The sequence below is a fragment of the Sturnus vulgaris genome, chromosome 1 (assembly GCF_052056855.1).
Source record: "Sturnus vulgaris isolate bStuVul1 chromosome 1, bStuVul1.hap1, whole genome shotgun sequence".
Taxonomy (NCBI): Eukaryota; Metazoa; Chordata; class Aves; order Passeriformes; family Sturnidae; genus Sturnus; species Sturnus vulgaris.
In genome coordinates, this window is record NC_142243.1 from 107,269,915 (window position 1) to 107,287,843 (window position 17,929).

The 17,929-nt window shown below is 40.0% G+C and overlaps 1 protein-coding gene across 40 annotated transcripts in view; it reads left to right on the forward strand.

Moving 5' to 3' along the window:
- EPB41L3 (erythrocyte membrane protein band 4.1 like 3) overlaps window positions 1–17,929 on the forward strand; it is a 141,047-nt gene that overhangs the window by 96,589 nt on the left and 26,529 nt on the right. For all 40 annotated transcript variants that reach the window (XM_088173488.1, XM_088173443.1, XM_088173526.1 and 37 more), the window contains exons 4-11: window positions 2,724–2,828; window positions 5,071–5,113; window positions 7,816–7,891; window positions 9,379–9,597; window positions 9,902–9,989; window positions 13,520–13,672; window positions 15,697–15,794; window positions 17,115–17,290. In XM_088173488.1, the coding sequence (XP_088029614.1) occupies window positions 2,724–2,828; window positions 5,071–5,113; window positions 7,816–7,891; window positions 9,379–9,597; window positions 9,902–9,989; window positions 13,520–13,672; window positions 15,697–15,794; window positions 17,115–17,290 (958 nt within the window). The remainder of the gene's footprint in view (window positions 1–2,723; window positions 2,829–5,070; window positions 5,114–7,815; window positions 7,892–9,378; window positions 9,598–9,901; window positions 9,990–13,519; window positions 13,673–15,696; window positions 15,795–17,114; window positions 17,291–17,929) is intronic.

A 17,929-nucleotide genomic window follows, 5' to 3' on the forward strand; every position in this document is an offset into this window, starting at 1 on the left:
TTCACTATGTTTCTGTGCAATGAAATGGATGCCTGCTCACAACACATGGGTGCAAGGTGGCAATGCTGCCTATCTGCAGGGGCATGAGCATTTCTCTTGCATTAGGATAGCAGCAGAGGTGACTCCATTTCTAGGCAGCCCCATCTCCTCAGATGACCAGAGTCCTATAAATCCTTCTCCCACAGATCATCTCTGACCTGAGAACAGGCATTCAGGGGCAGTGATGAGGCTACAACATGAGGCTCATCTGTTTGGACACTAATGGCCATTTCTGTAGGAGAAGTGGTATTTCCCTCAACCATCACCAGTTCTTACCTTGTGATGGTGAAGAGAAGACCCTGGCCAGGAGGGGCTGTCTGTTACATCTTGTATTTCTCATGTCCTCTTGCACCACCAGCAAGGTTTTCCCATATGCCAGTGCAGCAGGAATTTTTGTGGAAAATGACTAATTACGACTTGGGCATCTTCATACAGGAGGAGGAAGAGGACGTTACATTGCCATGAAAATTGTTCCAGATTGCCATAGATACTCTCGCTTGCTTGCAGTGTGTAGTCAAACAAGAAATACTGAGCACTGGGGGTTTTCTGGGCGTTTGATTTTTATTACAGCACAGTTCTGCACAACTGTTTCCTGTAATTCCCTGTTAAAACACCATACCTTGCAGCTGCTAGCTACTATTTCTCAAAAAAGACATCTGTGCAGCTACATGGATTGGCCACATAAAACGACTCCTCTGTTGGCCTTAAGTGACTCTTAAAATTAAGAGAGCACTGAAGTGCCACAATTCGAATACATGTAAATGGTGCACTGGCACAGACATAGTGTTTTTCAAAGCCCCTGTCCTCTAGAGCTAACTTGCTTGTTTTTCTCTATTTGGTACGACTACTTAGTTTGTTAAGAAGTAGAAGAGCAAGAAATTTGGCAAAATGCAGCACTGCTTGCTTATAGCAAGCAGTTTTGGCTTGAAGTTTCTGAGTTGGTTCCTCTCCACACACCAGTATTAAGATCTTTTTTATCCATCTCTTCCTCTACAGAGAGCAGCAAGTATAAAACCACCAAACTCTTGTTACCTACTTTCAACTTCGGAGCGTGAAGAATCAACTAAACATTTGTTTGACATTATAAAGGAGCTGGAGCATATTTATGCTTCCTACTTACAGGGTGGAAAGCATGTGACATGCAGAACAAGGCCCTAGAGCTGTTTGCTCAAATAATGCTGGAAGGCACAGTAAATGAAGTTACAGGAATACACTTGAAATGCACTTCTGGGCCTGTTTTTTTGCTTTTTTTTTTTTTTTTTTCTCAACTGGAGAACATTTTTTAGGCCATGCTTCAGTTTCTCCATTGATAAAAATGTAAAGGATGTTTTCCAGTGTCCTTTTCAACATACCATTTGAATGCCAGTACAAATACCAAATTTAGCACAAATTAGATTATGCTGCACAATTTCCTCCATCATCTCTTGCGATGTTTTCACTGGGTGTTAGGCAGCAACCTTCAGTTCTTTCCTTTTTTTTCTCTTGGCTTGCTTACAACTTCTAAAATAGTTTGAGGCCAGCGTTGGGCTCCATGGGTTTGTTGGCATAGCTGTGTCTGCTTGGATTTTGAGCTGCCCTCTCCCAGCCAAGCTGCTGGGCTGGCAGTGCAGTCCGGGCGCAGCTCTGTCGGCAGAGGCACGTAAATTTAGAGGTGGCATTCTCTCCTCTTTTTTGTCAGCTGCCTGCATTGCCTTTGAAGCAAGTAGTGTATTTCCAGTCTGCTTCTAGTCATATGTATGCTACAGATAAAGAAAATGCTGCACTGACGTCAACTAAAATACTTATATGTGCTTGTGGTCAGAATAAAATGAGGAGACTTTTTTCCTTTAGCCGAGTTGCACTTAGGGAAGCACACAGTGATGAATATGGCCCAAATAATTTCGAATTGTTTATCATAGTTAATACATATCAAAGTTGGAATGTGAAGGTTATAAAGAGGATATTTCTGTCTGTTTGGTTTTCTGGAGATTTTGTCAATTTCACATACAATGCTGAGAAACAGGATGACCTGAATTTTTGCTGTCCAGTGTGATAGATACTAGGAAGCTTCTGCTAAGGGCTCTGGATGCTGACAGTAAGAGGTCTTCTCATCTGATATGCCAGTAGTAAAGAAGGTTAGTGGGGCACTGGAAAGCTGAGGTTTTTGCTCAGCTGCATTCCCAATTAGATACAAGGCTCTCTTCATGATTTCCATAGATGGTGTAATCACATTTCCCTGTGTATTAGGCAAAAATGGGTCCTGAAATCAGTCCACACTGTTACCAGAGCAAGAAGTGTGTCCATGTTTGGTTTTTCCTCCAGTGGATTGCCCCCCTAGTTACAACTCTGATAATCCATAACCAGGAATAATTTGTACTGCTCTTTGTTGCTACTTGCACACAAAGAATTGCTTTGGTTTGCAGAGGTATGACTTCATCATGCTCTTAAAGTTTCTGAAAGACAGAAGAGATTTTCCTATTGGAAGTTTTTAACTCTGTAAGAAGATTTGAGGTTTTAGAAAAAGAGGTCTTGCCCCATTCAGCAGATTCTTATGAAGATCCAGGTCAATAGGTTGGAAAGATGGATGCATTTATTTGAATAATTTTGAGGTTACTGGTCTGGTCTGACAGAAAAGGTGTTATTTTAATGCTTTATTTTGCAAACTTAATTGTCTTTTTTGTTTGTTTTCTGTTCATTTCCCACAGAAACGTTCCAGAGGTCAAGTGCTATTCGACAAAGTGTGTGAGCATCTGAACCTTCTGGAAAAAGACTATTTTGGGCTAACATACAGAGACACAGAAAACCAAAAGGTAACCCACTAAACTGCAGGTGGCCTTTGGCATGTGAGCATCAGAACTCCCTGAGACACTCCCAAGACAGCTGCAAACAATCCAGAAGTTTGGTTTTATCTTCCTTGCCGAGTTCTGTAGACACGGCTTGAGCAATTTTTTTGTGACTCTATTTCTCAAGAGTACCTCCTGTGTTTCTCTGGGTTCCCTCTCTTTTGGCTATTTATGACATGAAAGATTGTAATCATATAGCTGGTGCTCTTTCTGGTATGATTTATTCCTTTAGTGTCATAGATGAAAGTCAGATTTACACTCACACATACACTACAAAACATATAATAGTAAAATATGGCTCAATAATAGTGGTTGGGACACAGATAGGAAGGAGATGACTGACTGCTCCTGCTAACTGCTAAGATAAGGGAAGGCTCTAAGCCTTGACTTTATCTTAGTGTTATTTTTTATTTGACTAAAGACATTAGTCTTCAGAAGCAATTGGTAGCAATAGTGAATCACATTTTGCTGTCCTGCATTCCAACTTCAGTATGAAACAAGCTGTGTATTACAAGTGTTGAAGATGATCTAATGTGTGGTGATATGTCCCAAACATGCATTTTTTGGGATATGGTATGGTGAGAGTATCAAAGGATAATTTAAAATATTATTTTGGCATTTTAAGATAAATATTTTGACAGAAGCCAGTACAAAACTTCTTAGCAATATGCACAGTAGCTCAGTAGAGCCCACCAGCTGAAGGCATTTTGTGCTTTGTGTGGCCTGAAAGGTCTTCCCTGATGGAGCTGAAGCTACTATTAATTTTTTAGCTGCTTATGTCTTGTGGGAACAACAGTTTCTTTAGGCTTCCTTTTGTTTCAAATATATATGATATGAAAGAAATCAGTCTTTTTGTTTCTTATTCCTCTTTCTTTACAGACTTCGTTTCTAATTCAGAAAATCACTTAAGCAGATACTTGGTCCATGCGAGTGCAAGATAATGCTTTAGCATATGCTTAGTTTTGAGAAAAGCTAGGTTGAAGTCTAAGTGCATTTTCAGAGAGGTATGCTTTCCTATGGGAAAGAGAAGCATGGATTCATTATTAATACAGGGTTTAGAAGCAGTAAACATTTATGGGTTACCAGTTACTTTACAGAGCTAAACAGTTAAAAGAACACCTGCCTGCCACCACTTTTATTGATCAATAACATGCATATTTTTAATGTCAAAGTACTTATCAATTCACCTGTATCCTCTGGCCCATAACTTCCAGCCAGACAACATATGTGCTTGTATCCCATGTCACCATTGTAAACAGAAATCCTAACGGGTCTTTAATTTCTTGGTGCATGGTGTGCTTTTGTGCTCAGCAATAGCTGGAGATCTTCAGGCTCATGTTTTGCACCACAGAGCAGGTTTGGACAGCTGCAAACTGGTTGTTTTTGTTGGGGAGGGATTGTTGTGTTCTGCTTGTTTGATATCTCTTTAGTGTTTTGTTGTCTCTCTGATACATTTGTTTATCTTTCTTTGGAGAAAGTGGAACTTTCCTGGGGAAAGTGAACTTTCTGTTCTGGGCTGTGACGCATTTTAAATATTAATTTGATTATCTTAGAGGTCAAGACAGCAGAGGCACTGAGAGCCCAAGATGCTGTGTGCCTCCTCCAGAGGAATTTCATCTGCTCCTTGGCATCCATGGAGTACTAACACATCACTAGGATAGCTCTCCACCACCTCAGCAGGAGTTTTGTCTTGCATAGTCACTGGGCTCTGTATGGTGTGGATGGGGGCAGAGGTGCTGTGGTTCTGCCTCTGGTTTTCCCTAGGGAGCCCTGCATGCCCATGCTGCATTGCAAACACGGTAGTGCCCTATTCTGCACTTTCTTATTCTCTAGCAAGTCTTTTCAGCCTTTCCAGGATTGGAGGAAAAAAATCGATCAAAAACACCCCTTTATAACAAGCTTGTAGAAATTGTTTTCCTGGAAGATACTCTGCAAAAAGATCTCTGTGGGTTCATTTAACCAATTCCTATGTTTTATTTTTTTATTTCAAATCATTCAGGCTCTCAAAGTCTGTGAAGGTTAATAAAAATCCTGTTTCTACTCATGACCACATCTTGAAAATTATTGTTAGCCCTGCCTACTGCTGCTCCAAGGAGAATGGGATGGCAGATATTCACATGTTCTAGCTTTGACTCATATCACTGTTTTAAAAATAATGTTTATTGTGTTTTCTAATTCAAATTGAAAAAAGGAAACATTTTCTTTGCAGAATTGGTTGGACCCTGCCAAGGAAATCAAGAAGCAGATTCGAAGTAAGTTTGTTATCATTGCCCCCTTCTACATGTCCCCCCATGGGGACAAAGCATATTTCATGGTCATCTTTTGTATCCTGTCCCAAGTTTTTAGCAAAGGAATAATCTACCTTTAGATTTTTAAATCTTTTAGATTTTTTACCCTATGATGATGGTGAGGCATTACTGATGCTCATAACACGTGAACTTGCATCGCTGAAAACAACTTGACATTTGCAGAGATGCAAAATCCTGAAGTTTGACATTAAGCAATGTAACCTTAGGGACTAGGCCATGTATATGAGTTATTTCTTGCATTACTGATATTTATATCATATCCAGAAACACTGCTCATGCCCCATACTGAAATAATTCACTGATACAAAGATAGTAGTCTATCTAAAATACTTTTCTTTTTTGCATTTCAGAAGGTTGATCTTTGCTCCTAAAATGACCAGTCAATTTTCTGATTCACATGAATCTTTTGAAAAGCTCAATTGTTATAACTAGGCATACATTAGAAATTCAAAAACTTCTCAAAGGAAAACCTTTTTGAGATTACTGGGCTCAAAACTTGAGTTGCATTTTTTTACTTCCCCTCACTTTTAAAAATTGACAAAATGTTTATGAATACGACTTCTGTGGGCAGAAAAGCCTCAGTAAATTTTTTTCTTTGCATATTTTGTAAATGACCTCTTCTAGCACTAGTGCTTTCACAAACGAATGTATCTGGTAGTTCACATTTGTTGGGCCAGGCCCAGCAAATAATCCCATTCCTCTCCAAGATTCAAAGGGTTAATTTACACCGGCGGGAGAATTTCCCCACTTAGTGTGAGCAACTTCCCCTTTCCCTCCGGTATTATTTTCATTACAACTAAGTGATCTGCAATACAAAGTAATGAACTTTTTTAAATCTTAGGAAGTTATGGATCTGAAAAGTGCTTTAGACCACGATGAGTCAGGTTACAAAGATGGTCAATGCAAGTAAAGCAGTTCAGCTCCCCACCACATATTTGAAATGCATTTAATATGTACCCAGGCCATGAAATAGACAATGAAGTGTTGTGACAGCGGGAGATTAACCAGGGCAGAAGAGTCTCATCCTGGACTTGAGGCAGTGAACAGTTGTATTTGCAGAAAATGACTAATAATTTTCTCTGTACAATTCATCCCAGATGTCTGGAATGGGCCAACAGTGGAAAAGTAGTGCTGTTACCCATAATGCTTTAAAAGACATATATATAGTCCTGCTAAACGCTGGTTGAGTTGTACAACACGCAGACCACACTGCTGGGACTTCATCCCGGTGGCTGAGAAAGGCCCTTGCTTCACACCCTGTTGATTATAACCCACTAACTTGCACATTGTTAGGTTTTATTCCAGCCTGTAAATATGGGGTGAAGACTGCTTACGTGTCTGTCTTAACCACCTGTGCTATTATGATAGGCTTTATCATAGGTTTGATTCATTTTTTTGTGCCAAGGAATAGGTTTACAGGCCATAGTCCCTTCCATCTCTTGTGGAATCAGGTGTCACCTCTGGCTGCATTCCCACCTTGGGGCTGGTCTACTCTCTGGTGGGACCATGTCCCATCCTCGCTGACAGCCAAATCTTCCTTTCACCATCTTTTATGGCCCAAGAAAACGAAAAGTTCCTAAAATCAAGGACTTCAAAAGTCTTGCCAAGAGCTGAAGTCCTGATGGTGGACATCAAAACTCTTCTTGCACATTCACAGAATCATTGAATCATTTGGATTGCATGGGACCTGAAAGATCACCTAATTTCAACCCCTGCCATGGGCAGGGACACCTCCCACTAACCCAGGTTGCTCAAAGCCCCATCCAACCCGGCCTTGAACATTTGAGATTAGATGTGTGGATGACCAAAGTGGATGGGGCCTCTCAAGGGATAAAATTTCCTTGTTGCTTGTACGAACAGTGTGGTTTGGGGTTTTGTTATTGCTTTTCATTTGCATTCAAGTCATGTGCTGGTGTAAACTAACCCTTTCTTTCAGAATAACTTCTATATTTACATACCATGTTCAACTCTATTTTTAAATCTTGATATAACTTTTTTACAACATTTAAAGCTAACACTCCAGAAATAATTTTGCTAACTCAGGAGATACAAACCAGTATCCATCCCGTGGGTCAACTAAATTTAGTGAAATAATTAAATAAGATTTCCCCAGTGCTATGTACTTTTGCAGTCATACTCTCTGTTTGTCCTTGCAGTTTTGTCTGCACAATAATTTATGTCTGCTGAAGAAAGGAGCTGTGTGCTGAGGCAGCACTCTGAGAGGATGCTGATTTGGGCTGCTAGACCTCAGCAATCACCCTGCTCCAGAGCCCATTCGTACTCTGGCTTGTGGTGTTTCTAGTGCCTCTGTGTTTTGGGTTATTGGTTTTTAAAGCTTGTACAGACTGTGTGGGGCTTACTTTCAATTAACCTTGTTCTCAGACTGAGGGGTTTTTTTAGTATTAGTAATAAATTACTGTTCACTCAGAGTCCTCACTTCAGTGGAAATCCTACTAAATAAGAAAAGAGCTGTAAAATCTGATCTAATAGACCAGCTTCAGTACAACACGTGGGAAAAATATTCTAAAACCTTTTCTTATTAATTGCTTGTCTGGGATATTTTTAAGTCCACTGGTGATTGAATAGCATGAGCATCTCTGTTTGTATTTGCAGTGTACTTTCAGGCAATCTATGTTCTTTTCTAGGTGGTGCTTGGCAGTTTGCATTTAATGTGAAATTCTACCCTCCAGACCCTGCCCAGCTATCTGAAGACATTACCAGGTGTTTTAAACATTAAATACCTTTTTAAGAAGTGGCTTAAAAGCTGTTCCTGGTAGAACTTAAACTCTAATTATACAAGAAAATAAATGTTTTATATTCCAATTGTCTTTCTTTTTCATATGAGCTTATGGAAAATATGCAATACTTTGACAGAAAAGACAGCGTGTACAGTGTCTGTCCTCTGTGTTATGAAGTATTTTGTGTAGTTTAAACCTAAACCCCAGCTTTTTCAATATGTATATTCCTTAGAGTTGATTTTAATATTCAGAAAGAGGCCTGATGCCCATTTTTGCCAGTTATTACTGTTTCATGACCGTACTGATTCCAAAACAGAGCAAGCATTGTACCATGTACTTAGGGAAAAATGAACTCTTTCCCATCTGAAACCAGGATAGATGAGAATAAGCATGCACGTAAATTTTGTGTATCATTTGACAAAGTAAGCAATCAATGTGCATGGAATAGAGAATATGGTGGTAATTAATAGGTGCTCTCTGCTCTCCAATTCACTCAGCTCTGCCCTCTACACCTCTGCTCTTTGGTTTTGTATTCATATGGCAGCAACAACCAAAAAGCAAAGCCTCACCTGATTTCCTCCTTGGAAGAAGGCACAAAAACTTTGATCTGTAGTGAGTTTTTGTGCCATCAGCAAACTGTTCCCCAGCCTGTTGCAACATTTTGCAACCTTTGAATATTTTAACCTTCAGGGCTGTATGGACTACTTGTTGCTTTAAAGGTAGCATGAAGCCTTTTGGCCTAGATCAGGGTCCCCTGTGGTAGGTACTGCAAAGAAACACAGTGTGCCAAGAGTTCACAATTGAACAGAGGACTTCCATTGGAAAGAATTGCTTTATTCTTCTTCAGACTCTTAAATTTCCCCTGGGAGCTATGCCTTTGCCACCAAACCAGTGCTCTTCTTTTTTTTTTTTTTTTCTGTATTTATCTATCTGGTGAAACCTTGCACTGCATATTTCTGTGGTTTTAACAGCATTTACTGTTTAAATATATTTTTGAGAAAACACATGTTGCTAAAGAGACAGCTTATGTTTTTTGAATGATGTGGAGGTCAGCTGTTCTTAAATGAACAGTATATGAGGGTTTTAATTATTTTTTTCTCCTTAAAGAATGATCAGGCAGTTTTATATGTAAGTGATTTGTGATAGAAATCTGGTATGTTCAATGAGTATTTCTTCATCTAGGTCACTAAACAAAGTAATAACCTATTTTATTAAGAGATCTTCATGCTTCTGTATGAAGATAAATTAGGTGTTCCTACTGATAAATTAAGCAAGAGCTTGGTGTTTTGGGGACTTTGGGGTTGTTTTTACAAAATTATTATTGTCCTTGTAATTGGCTGAAAAATCTCTGGGCTTGGCTGTCTGCAAATTCCTATTGGAACCGAGGCCTCTTTCCAGAGCTCGGGCAGTGCTCCTTTGGGGGCAGCGGTGGAGGAGCGCAGTCTGAGCTGCTTTGGTGCTCCCTTGCAGGTACTACCTCTGCCTGCAGCTGAGAGATGACATCGTTTCGGGTCGGCTGCCCTGCTCGTTCGTCACGCTGGCCCTGCTGGGCTCCTACACCGTGCAGTCGGAGCTCGGCGACTACGACCCCGACGAGTACGGCAGCGACTACATCAGCGAGTTCCGCTTTGCCCCAAACCACACGAAGGAGCTGGAGGACAAAGTGATCGAGCTGCACAAGAGCCACAGGTAAGCAGAGGGCGTCAGTGTGAGCTCTAGCCTGCTTCAGGTACCATCTTAGTGCATCAGGAGCTGTTAAATTCGGCAGTGGTGCACTTAATGTTTTCCTGGCAAGACTCCTCTGTGCGTCTTTGGATAGAGAAGAGCTCTGCAGCAAGTGAGTTAACAGGGTCTGCACTAGAGCTTTGGCTACCCAGCTATCTAAGGGGTATGGCTATAGTTCTGACAAGCTGAAAATGTTTTCCAGCTGCTGGATTATCTTTTGGATTCTGTTTCCTTAACATTTATGCTAGAACTGGTTACTTTTCCACAGGGGAATGACACCTGCAGAAGCTGAGATGCATTTCCTGGAGAATGCCAAAAAACTATCAATGTACGGAGTAGATCTCCATCATGCCAAGGTATGTACTTTGGTTCTCTCATAGGCCCTATGTCTCCTGGGGCATAGTACTTGGATCTGCATGGACTGCCTGATTTCTTTTTCTTGTATTTTTGAGACAAGAATTTTGTGGGATGAATCGTGTCAAAATGAGGAAAGGTGATTCATGAAATAAGCATAAATATAGATTGTAACCATAACATAACTTGTCCTATAGATTCAAAGATGTTTCACATCAACTTTCATGTGGATTAAACAATGCTATCCTTGAGGAAAATACTGAATGGATGAGGGGACGAGGGAGGATGTTAGAAGCTGTCCAGAGAATGGTCAATTTTCTTTTAATTCAGCTACATTTTCCAGTTTAATAAGGCCAACCATGCTATCTTAACTGGCTAGCAGATGATTTCTGTGCTGCAAAGGACTTTCAAGCAATTATTTAGCTGTGCTGGAAACCTAATCAGATTGATGATAATGGGGAGACAGCAGCTTGTCTCTTTCCTGAAGTGTGGTTGTTGCGGTTGACAGGGAGGGTAGTAATTCTCCTGGAAACATTCTCCCATGATCAAGTAGTTCCTCTAATCATCAGCAGGCTAAGTTATGAATAAAACATGGTCATTCTTACTGTGGCTTGGGAGAGTCACTTACTAGCCTTGTGTTGGTTGTCTGATTTTTAATTTTAGGGTGGTTTTTTTTTTTTTTTTCCAAATAGATAATTGCTATTTCTTCACTCTTCAGAATAAGACTAATGGATTTTAACATTTTTGAGGTTACCAAGCATCCTTGGCACATGAATATAGAACCAAAGAATTTTGCCCTGTGGAGAGAACTGCATTTTCTGTAAAGGTCAAATTATTGTGAGCCTGTTTTTTTGCTGCAGCAGATCCTTTCAAGAATTGAGATAAATTTTCAGCTCAAATCTTGAAAGAGCCTGCAACCGTGTCCCTGGGGCATTTCATAGGAGCTGTGCATGTCTGTTACAGAATTCAAGGCAATCTTTTGTGTTCTGTTAATTGCCTTCACTGTAAATGAAGAATCTGTGTATAGCTCGATGGGCAACATCAACCAGGAGGGATGCCACTGCCTTCCCTGTACCCTGCAGATACACTCACTGTCTTGAGGCACATTTGGAGCAGAGAGAAATGGATTGGCAAATGTCACTTGATAGCTTTTTTTCCGAGGCAAAGAAATCCAAAAACCAGCAACTAAATCGATTATTGTTTTAAATAAGTTACAGGCTTTGTTACTGAAAATTTTACATAACGTAGCATTAAGGCCTAAGTATTTTTCAGAATACTGTACAAAAGCTGTGAAGTTTAAGATGGGATATTATAAGATAACCATTTTATTTATTCTTTCCTAAAAATGTATTAGTATCCTGGTTTGCTCTTTTTTTTTTTTTTTTTTTCATATCAAAAGACTCAGAGCAAGAGAAGTTAGTAGAAAAGCTAATCTCTCTCCAAACTGATGCTTTTTATTTTAAAAAGCTGCGGTCATAACCAAGGTATGTCTGTCTGTGGGTTAAGAAACCTGACAGTCATCTTGAAAACTGAGCTGAACGTGGGAAAAGTAGACTCTGAGTGAGAAGTTCATGTTTAGTTTTAATTAGGTCTGCCAGTGAGATTTGATGGTGTCAGGCTAGGGGACAAGTATCTCTGTGCATGCCTTTTGGAAGTTGTGCCATAGCAAATGTCTCTATGTAAATGTCAATTCATTAAAGCTGTGCCAATATCTTTGGTATTGGACAGATGTTGGACTCACCAGCTCACGTTAAAACTAGCTCTCAGTTATCGAATGCAAGGCTGTGATGAAAAATACGTTCAAATAGACAATTGGTCCTCTGGGCTCTCACCATTCTGAGGAAGCCCCCCCCCCATCTGTATGGAGAGCTAGAGGGATGTGCCTCAGACATTGCATCTAACAGGTTTCTGTCCCGTGTAACCACATGGCTCCTGAAAAAAGCCAAATTCTTTCATTCAGCTTTCATTTTACACTAGTAGTATCACATTGGGAAACAGTCTCTGACACCAACAAGTAACAGAAGTCTTGAATAAACTTTGGTTTGTGGCAAAGGTGGAGATAAGGGAAGAAGGCACTTCTCAAGTTTTTAAGAAAGTGTATCAAGAAAAGAAGCCTCTTGTACCTATAGAAAAATACCATGTATGAGCACACTTGCATTTCAGTCATTCACCAGGTAGTATGATTACTGCAATGAGACTTCATTTTTTAGAATGTGTTCCCTGTATTTGGACATTGTTCTTTGCCTAGGAAAGTGAAACAGAAGTATACTGAAAAAAATTAGCTTTGTCTTTTCTGTAGTGCCTGACGGTAATACTACACATGAGCTGTATTTAGAAAAAAAATCTATCTTTAAGTGGTGATACCATCGCTGTTGGAACATATGTCCTCTGTTGGTGTGTTTTGTAATACTGGAGTGACCTCGTGGCACTGTTTCTATGTTGTGATTTTAAAACTTTTTTTTTTTTTTCATTGCAAGCTGTGCCGTAGCTGTTTCATCATGACTGACCATGCACACCATGGTGTTGGTCTTGAAATGTAATCAGATTTCCACTGAGTGCCTAAAAGAGAGCTGGCTGGGAAAACCAGAGGAAAATGATGAATTCATTTCATGGTTATCATAGGGTGACATCTTCATAAGCTTCTATGAACAGGCTTTTTTGACTTTTGGTTATTTAAAAACAATTTGTGAAGAACTCAGTTACTTTAAAATGGATTCTTCTTTTCTCTATCAGTACTAGTACTGAAGTAAACAAAGAAACAGTGATAGAAGATAGTGAGGATTGGTTTTAGACTATTTGAAGACTTCTAAAGGAAAGACAAATCTATATTTCTTACTTCAAAGACCACATATTTATGGGTATGTTTTTATAAGATTGTGGACAAATCTTTTGTTGTGCTAATGTGTCTGAGCTCCAGCCTCTTGTCAAACGTAGGTTATAGCACAGGGACAGTTGCACACTTTTAAAAAAGAATCTTTTCTTATCCAAATGCCCAAACTTATGCCCACTGGGCATTTCAAAGTGAAAATACCGAGCAAAAGCACAAAAGCCTTAAAGCAACTACCAAACCTACTAAAGCCAAGATGAGCGAACTACAGAAGAAAAATTTATCTAAGGATTCACAAGGCTTAGTCATGGAGATGAGTGATACCAAGAGAAGTAAATTTGTATGCTGTCACACTTACTTTCAATCTGGTATTTATGCTAATAACATTTTTTTATTATGTTAATAAAACTTTGTTATATGATTGATGTATTTCTTTTAATGACTTCTAAATTTTCCCTCCTCCTTTCGGAGTCTTTGTAAAATATAAGGAAACATTGGAAACCCTGAGTTTCCTTCACCCTGCCCAACCTTACTATTATTTGCATGAATGCATTCAGTGAGTAGGGTAGCACTCAGAAATCAGGTCACTACAGCTGATGCATTAAAAAGACGTAACTCAGATAGAAACACAGAACAGAGGAATCTGTGGTACTGTAGGGTGCAAGGATAGAAATACTCAACAAAGTTCATTGCTTGCTATTCCAGGATTCCGAAGGAGTGGAAATCATGCTAGGAGTGTGTGCAAGTGGACTCTTAATATATCGAGACAGACTCAGAATAAATAGATTTGCCTGGCCAAAGGTTTTGAAAATTTCCTACAAGAGGAACAACTTCTACATCAAAATCCGACCAGGAGAGGTAAGGGCATCCTGATTCTCTTAAGTGGATGAACCTCTGGAAAAAACATGAGTTTTTACTGATTTGTTGATTTGTTTAGTCTTATAAGCTTTTAACATTCCTCTCCATGTTTATGTCCTAATTTATGCTGATTTTCTTAGGGAAGGTTAGGTATATATTTAAAATACAGATAAAAAAAAATTTAGTATTTTTCTGTTTACATCCGTGATGTAATGTAAGGAATAAATATGGCCATCTTCACATTAAAAGCTCATCCATATTATGAATACTTTGGGCATTTAAATAGCATATTACTTATTCATGGAGAGCTTGTTATCCTCCCTCATGTTGTACATGAAACTGGCGTTTATCTCACCCACTAAGAGATGTAGACAAGCCATACCAAACTCCATAAACATATCAGACCAGTATATTTACAGCATTTTAGGCAGCTACACACATTAGTCCTCCCAGGCCCTCAGGAGTTCCTGTTCTGGCTCTGGAGAAGGGGATGTGATGAAACCTCGTACAGTGAGTGCCCTCTCGTGGCTCAGCCGCATGTGAAGCCAATACCGACCTCACTGAGCATGTGCTCTCCCAGAAATCATGGATACCATGGAATGGTTTGGGTTGGAAGGGACCTTAATGATCACCTGGTTCCAACCCACCCGCCATAGGCAGCAACACCATCCACTAGACCAGGTTGTTCAGAGTTCCATCCAACCTGGCCTAAGGATGATAACTCTTGAAAAATTCAGGGTCATCACAGGTGAAGGAGGATTTCCATTTTAAATGCTTGTACAATAACTGGCATGTGATAGATGAAAACTCCATGTCCATTTAGAGTGTGGAGCAGTAGAGCAGGACAGAAATCACTTAGATGAGGACTGGCATTTCTCCCTTAATGCAGCTAATGTCTCTGGGACTGACTTCATAATTGACCTGGGAAACATGCTGGGGTTCCCCACTCCTTGGGCTGAGCCTTTTTTAGAGTCCTAAACCAAAATCCACAAACCTACGTCTCCTGCCTCTAAGCAGACACAGTTTTAGTAATCAAATTCCCAGCCTTGAGCTTGATTTTAAAAACCTAAACAAATAGTCATTCCCAATGTCTGCACTGATGCTCTCCACCACTGCTACCTTGTTGAGCTCTGCTGGTCTTGATACACAGTATCCTGTGACCAGGTCATAGTTCCGTGTGTAAAATAATCAATACTGCCTCTGTCCAAATTACATTTTGTGATAATGTGATTCACTATCCCACATTATCTTTATTATTTTGTTGTTTCCTGCCTTATTTCCCTGTCAGCTTCTGCAGGGATCCAGACTTCCTTACAAGTACCCTTCTACCTTTCCCCATCACAGCAACTCTATTTTATCTACTCAGCTATCTGTAGCCATCAACGTGTTACGGCAGATATAGCTGGTGCAGCTTTTGCATTTGAAATATAAAAATTTGCAGTACAATCTAAAGAGATCTCTTTGTATTTCTGGACAACTCTTTTCAATTACCTGTCTTGCCTCATCGTCCTCAGATGAATTAGCTCTAACCAGCGTGATTTACTAACAGTAGTACTTTCTCTGTAAATATCCTTAATCTAAGGCTGTGTGAGACCAAATCAGTCCCTGAGGACTGCTGGTCCCCTCCAGCTATTAGCAGGCTTCCCACTGTAGTTTAAACTGGTGAAAATAAATCAATAGGGTACAACACTTGAATGATGTTTTCTCAGAAGTCTCCCTAGTCTTAACTGATCTCTTTGTTACTGTAGGGTATAAAACATCACTGTCACCATAAGAAATCTCTTGCTCATGACCAATGTTTCCCTCAGAAATTATCCTCAAAGGCTGCCACAGATTATCATTCACAGCTTTTTACCCAGAATTCTTTCTGTAGAATATTTATATATGTGGTTGTATACATGAGCATATACATTCACCCTTGCAATGAGGTGATACAGACAGAGAAAATGAAGATGAACCTGTGTACACTGTCTAAAAATAGATGCACAGCACCAAAAACATACTTATTCTTTTTTCCTACCTAGTTTGAGCAGTTTGAAAGCACTATTGGGTTTAAGTTGCCAAATCATCGTGCTGCAAAGCGCTTATGGAAAGTATGTGTTGAACACCATACATTTTTCAGGTATGTGGATTTCTTTTCCTAAAGGTGTGATATAAAACACAACAGAAAATATAAATACTGTCAGCAGAGACAAAACCCTTCAAATCAATTTGTCTTTTTGATCATGAGGTATCTCTGAGCAGAAGGAAGGTTATTGCTTTTTCAAAAATTGAGATGTTGCACCCAAATTATTCATACTATTTCAGATAGATACTGCTTAAAATCACCATATGGTCCTAATTAATAATTTTACTTTATCTGTGCCATGATATTATCAGCTGCTATAGTTAAGGAGATGAAGGACTCTGCTGCACTACTGCATATAAGCTTGCATATGGAGAACAATCTTCATATATGGAAGATTGCTGGGGGATGTGGATAAGAGTTTAAAAAAGAAGAATATTTTTATTTAATTACATATGAAAGTACAGACAGTAGTAGGTCGTGGTTTTTTTTGGTCACCCAGAATACCCAACCCATAGCTGTAATTTTTGGATTACTAAGGAGTTTTGCAGCTATTTTTTTGACATCTAAGAAGAACTGAGAAAAGTTTGGGATAGTGAAATAGGGCTGTAATTGTGCTAAGATTGTCATTAAATAGATACTTACCAAGGGAAACCCAAAAGGGTGAGATTTTCGACAGTTTGAAAGGGTGTCCAATGCTTAAGAACCCCCTCTGGGGAATGTTTGAGAGTATTCCTTTCTTAAAACTGTTGGTTCAGGCTGTCTGTTCATTCATATGAAATGCAGTCTTAGAAGCAAAAGATCTAAAGAGAAAAGGAGTGTGCATTTTTTGGGGTATTTTCTTATTTTTAATGAAAAAACAATGTCTGAATCATAGACTCCATAGCAGAAGAATGGCTTCTTCAGCCAGCTACCATGCCCAAAATACAGAGGGTGGGAGAGCTCAAACCTGAAAAATGTCTGCACCCCTGTGAATGAATACTGCCTGTCATTCACTGGGAATCAGTTCTGGCCCTGTCCTCAGCATAACATCACCATGTTAAATTTGAAGAGATACATCTGCATTTCAGCTCAATAGGGGCCTCTAGTACAAGAAACACCTTATTTTTAGTTTTAGCAGTCAGAAAATAGTAAATCTGATTTTCAAGCATGAAGGAGCTGAGTGATTCTTGCCCATTTAGAAGAACTCAGGTCTCCAAATGCTTTAGCTAAGTGGTTTTGTTATGCTGTATGAGGGGCATCCTTGGATTCCCTTTTAGCCACAGACCGGTGAGGCACAGGTTACGATGGAGAGATGGAGATAGCCAGCAGTCGTCTTCTCTCCTCTGCAGAAACAGTGGAGGGGCAATAACAGGTGCACTGCTCGGTGTGTTTTAGGCTCCTGCTGCCAGAAGCACCTCCAAAGAAGTTCCTCACGCTGGGCTCCAAGTTTCGCTACAGCGGGCGGACACAGGCCCAGACGAGAAGAGCCAGTGCCCTCATAGACCGTCCTGCACCCTACTTTGAGCGGTCCTCCAGCAAACGCTACACCATGTCTCGCAGCTTGGATGGGGGTAAGGGCCTCTCAACTGGCCTTGTCAAAAGTTGTCATCACTGTGGTCACTGCTTTCTGTTAGGTATAAACCTCATCATCTCCTCTCCTTGAGATTCGGCTGAGTGGAGGCTGTGAGTACCTGCACGCTCACTGCAGGGGTAGAGGAGGGTGCAGAGAATTTCCATGCTAAATGTACTGCTGTGGTCCTTACAAAGTATTTGGATGGAGTATGTCCTTTGGGGCCCGCTCTTCACAGAGCCTCTGTCCTTGGCCTCGTGTCTGCTTCCCTGCTTTGGGGAAGGATGGGATGGACTTGCCTGCCCAAGGAAGTCAGGTTTCAACACCTTCTTGGGGTTTGCATGAGTGACTGTTTGGTTTTTGGTTGAATCTGAGATTTTCTCTTGTGTAGGTTTTTCACTTAAGTTCGTTACAATCCAGAAATTATCAGTTATTTCCCCTGAGTATTAGCACTTGATTCCAATTACCTCACATCCTGCTACAATAAGCACTAAGAGACGTTTTTCATCTGTTATTTTTGAAGGTATGAAATGGACAGTAACATACATAGGTTAATAGGACATCCTTCCTCTCTTTATCCTTGGTTCATGGAGGTCATGGTTCTGCTGCTGACTTTGGTTAAATCAGTGTGTAGTTCAAA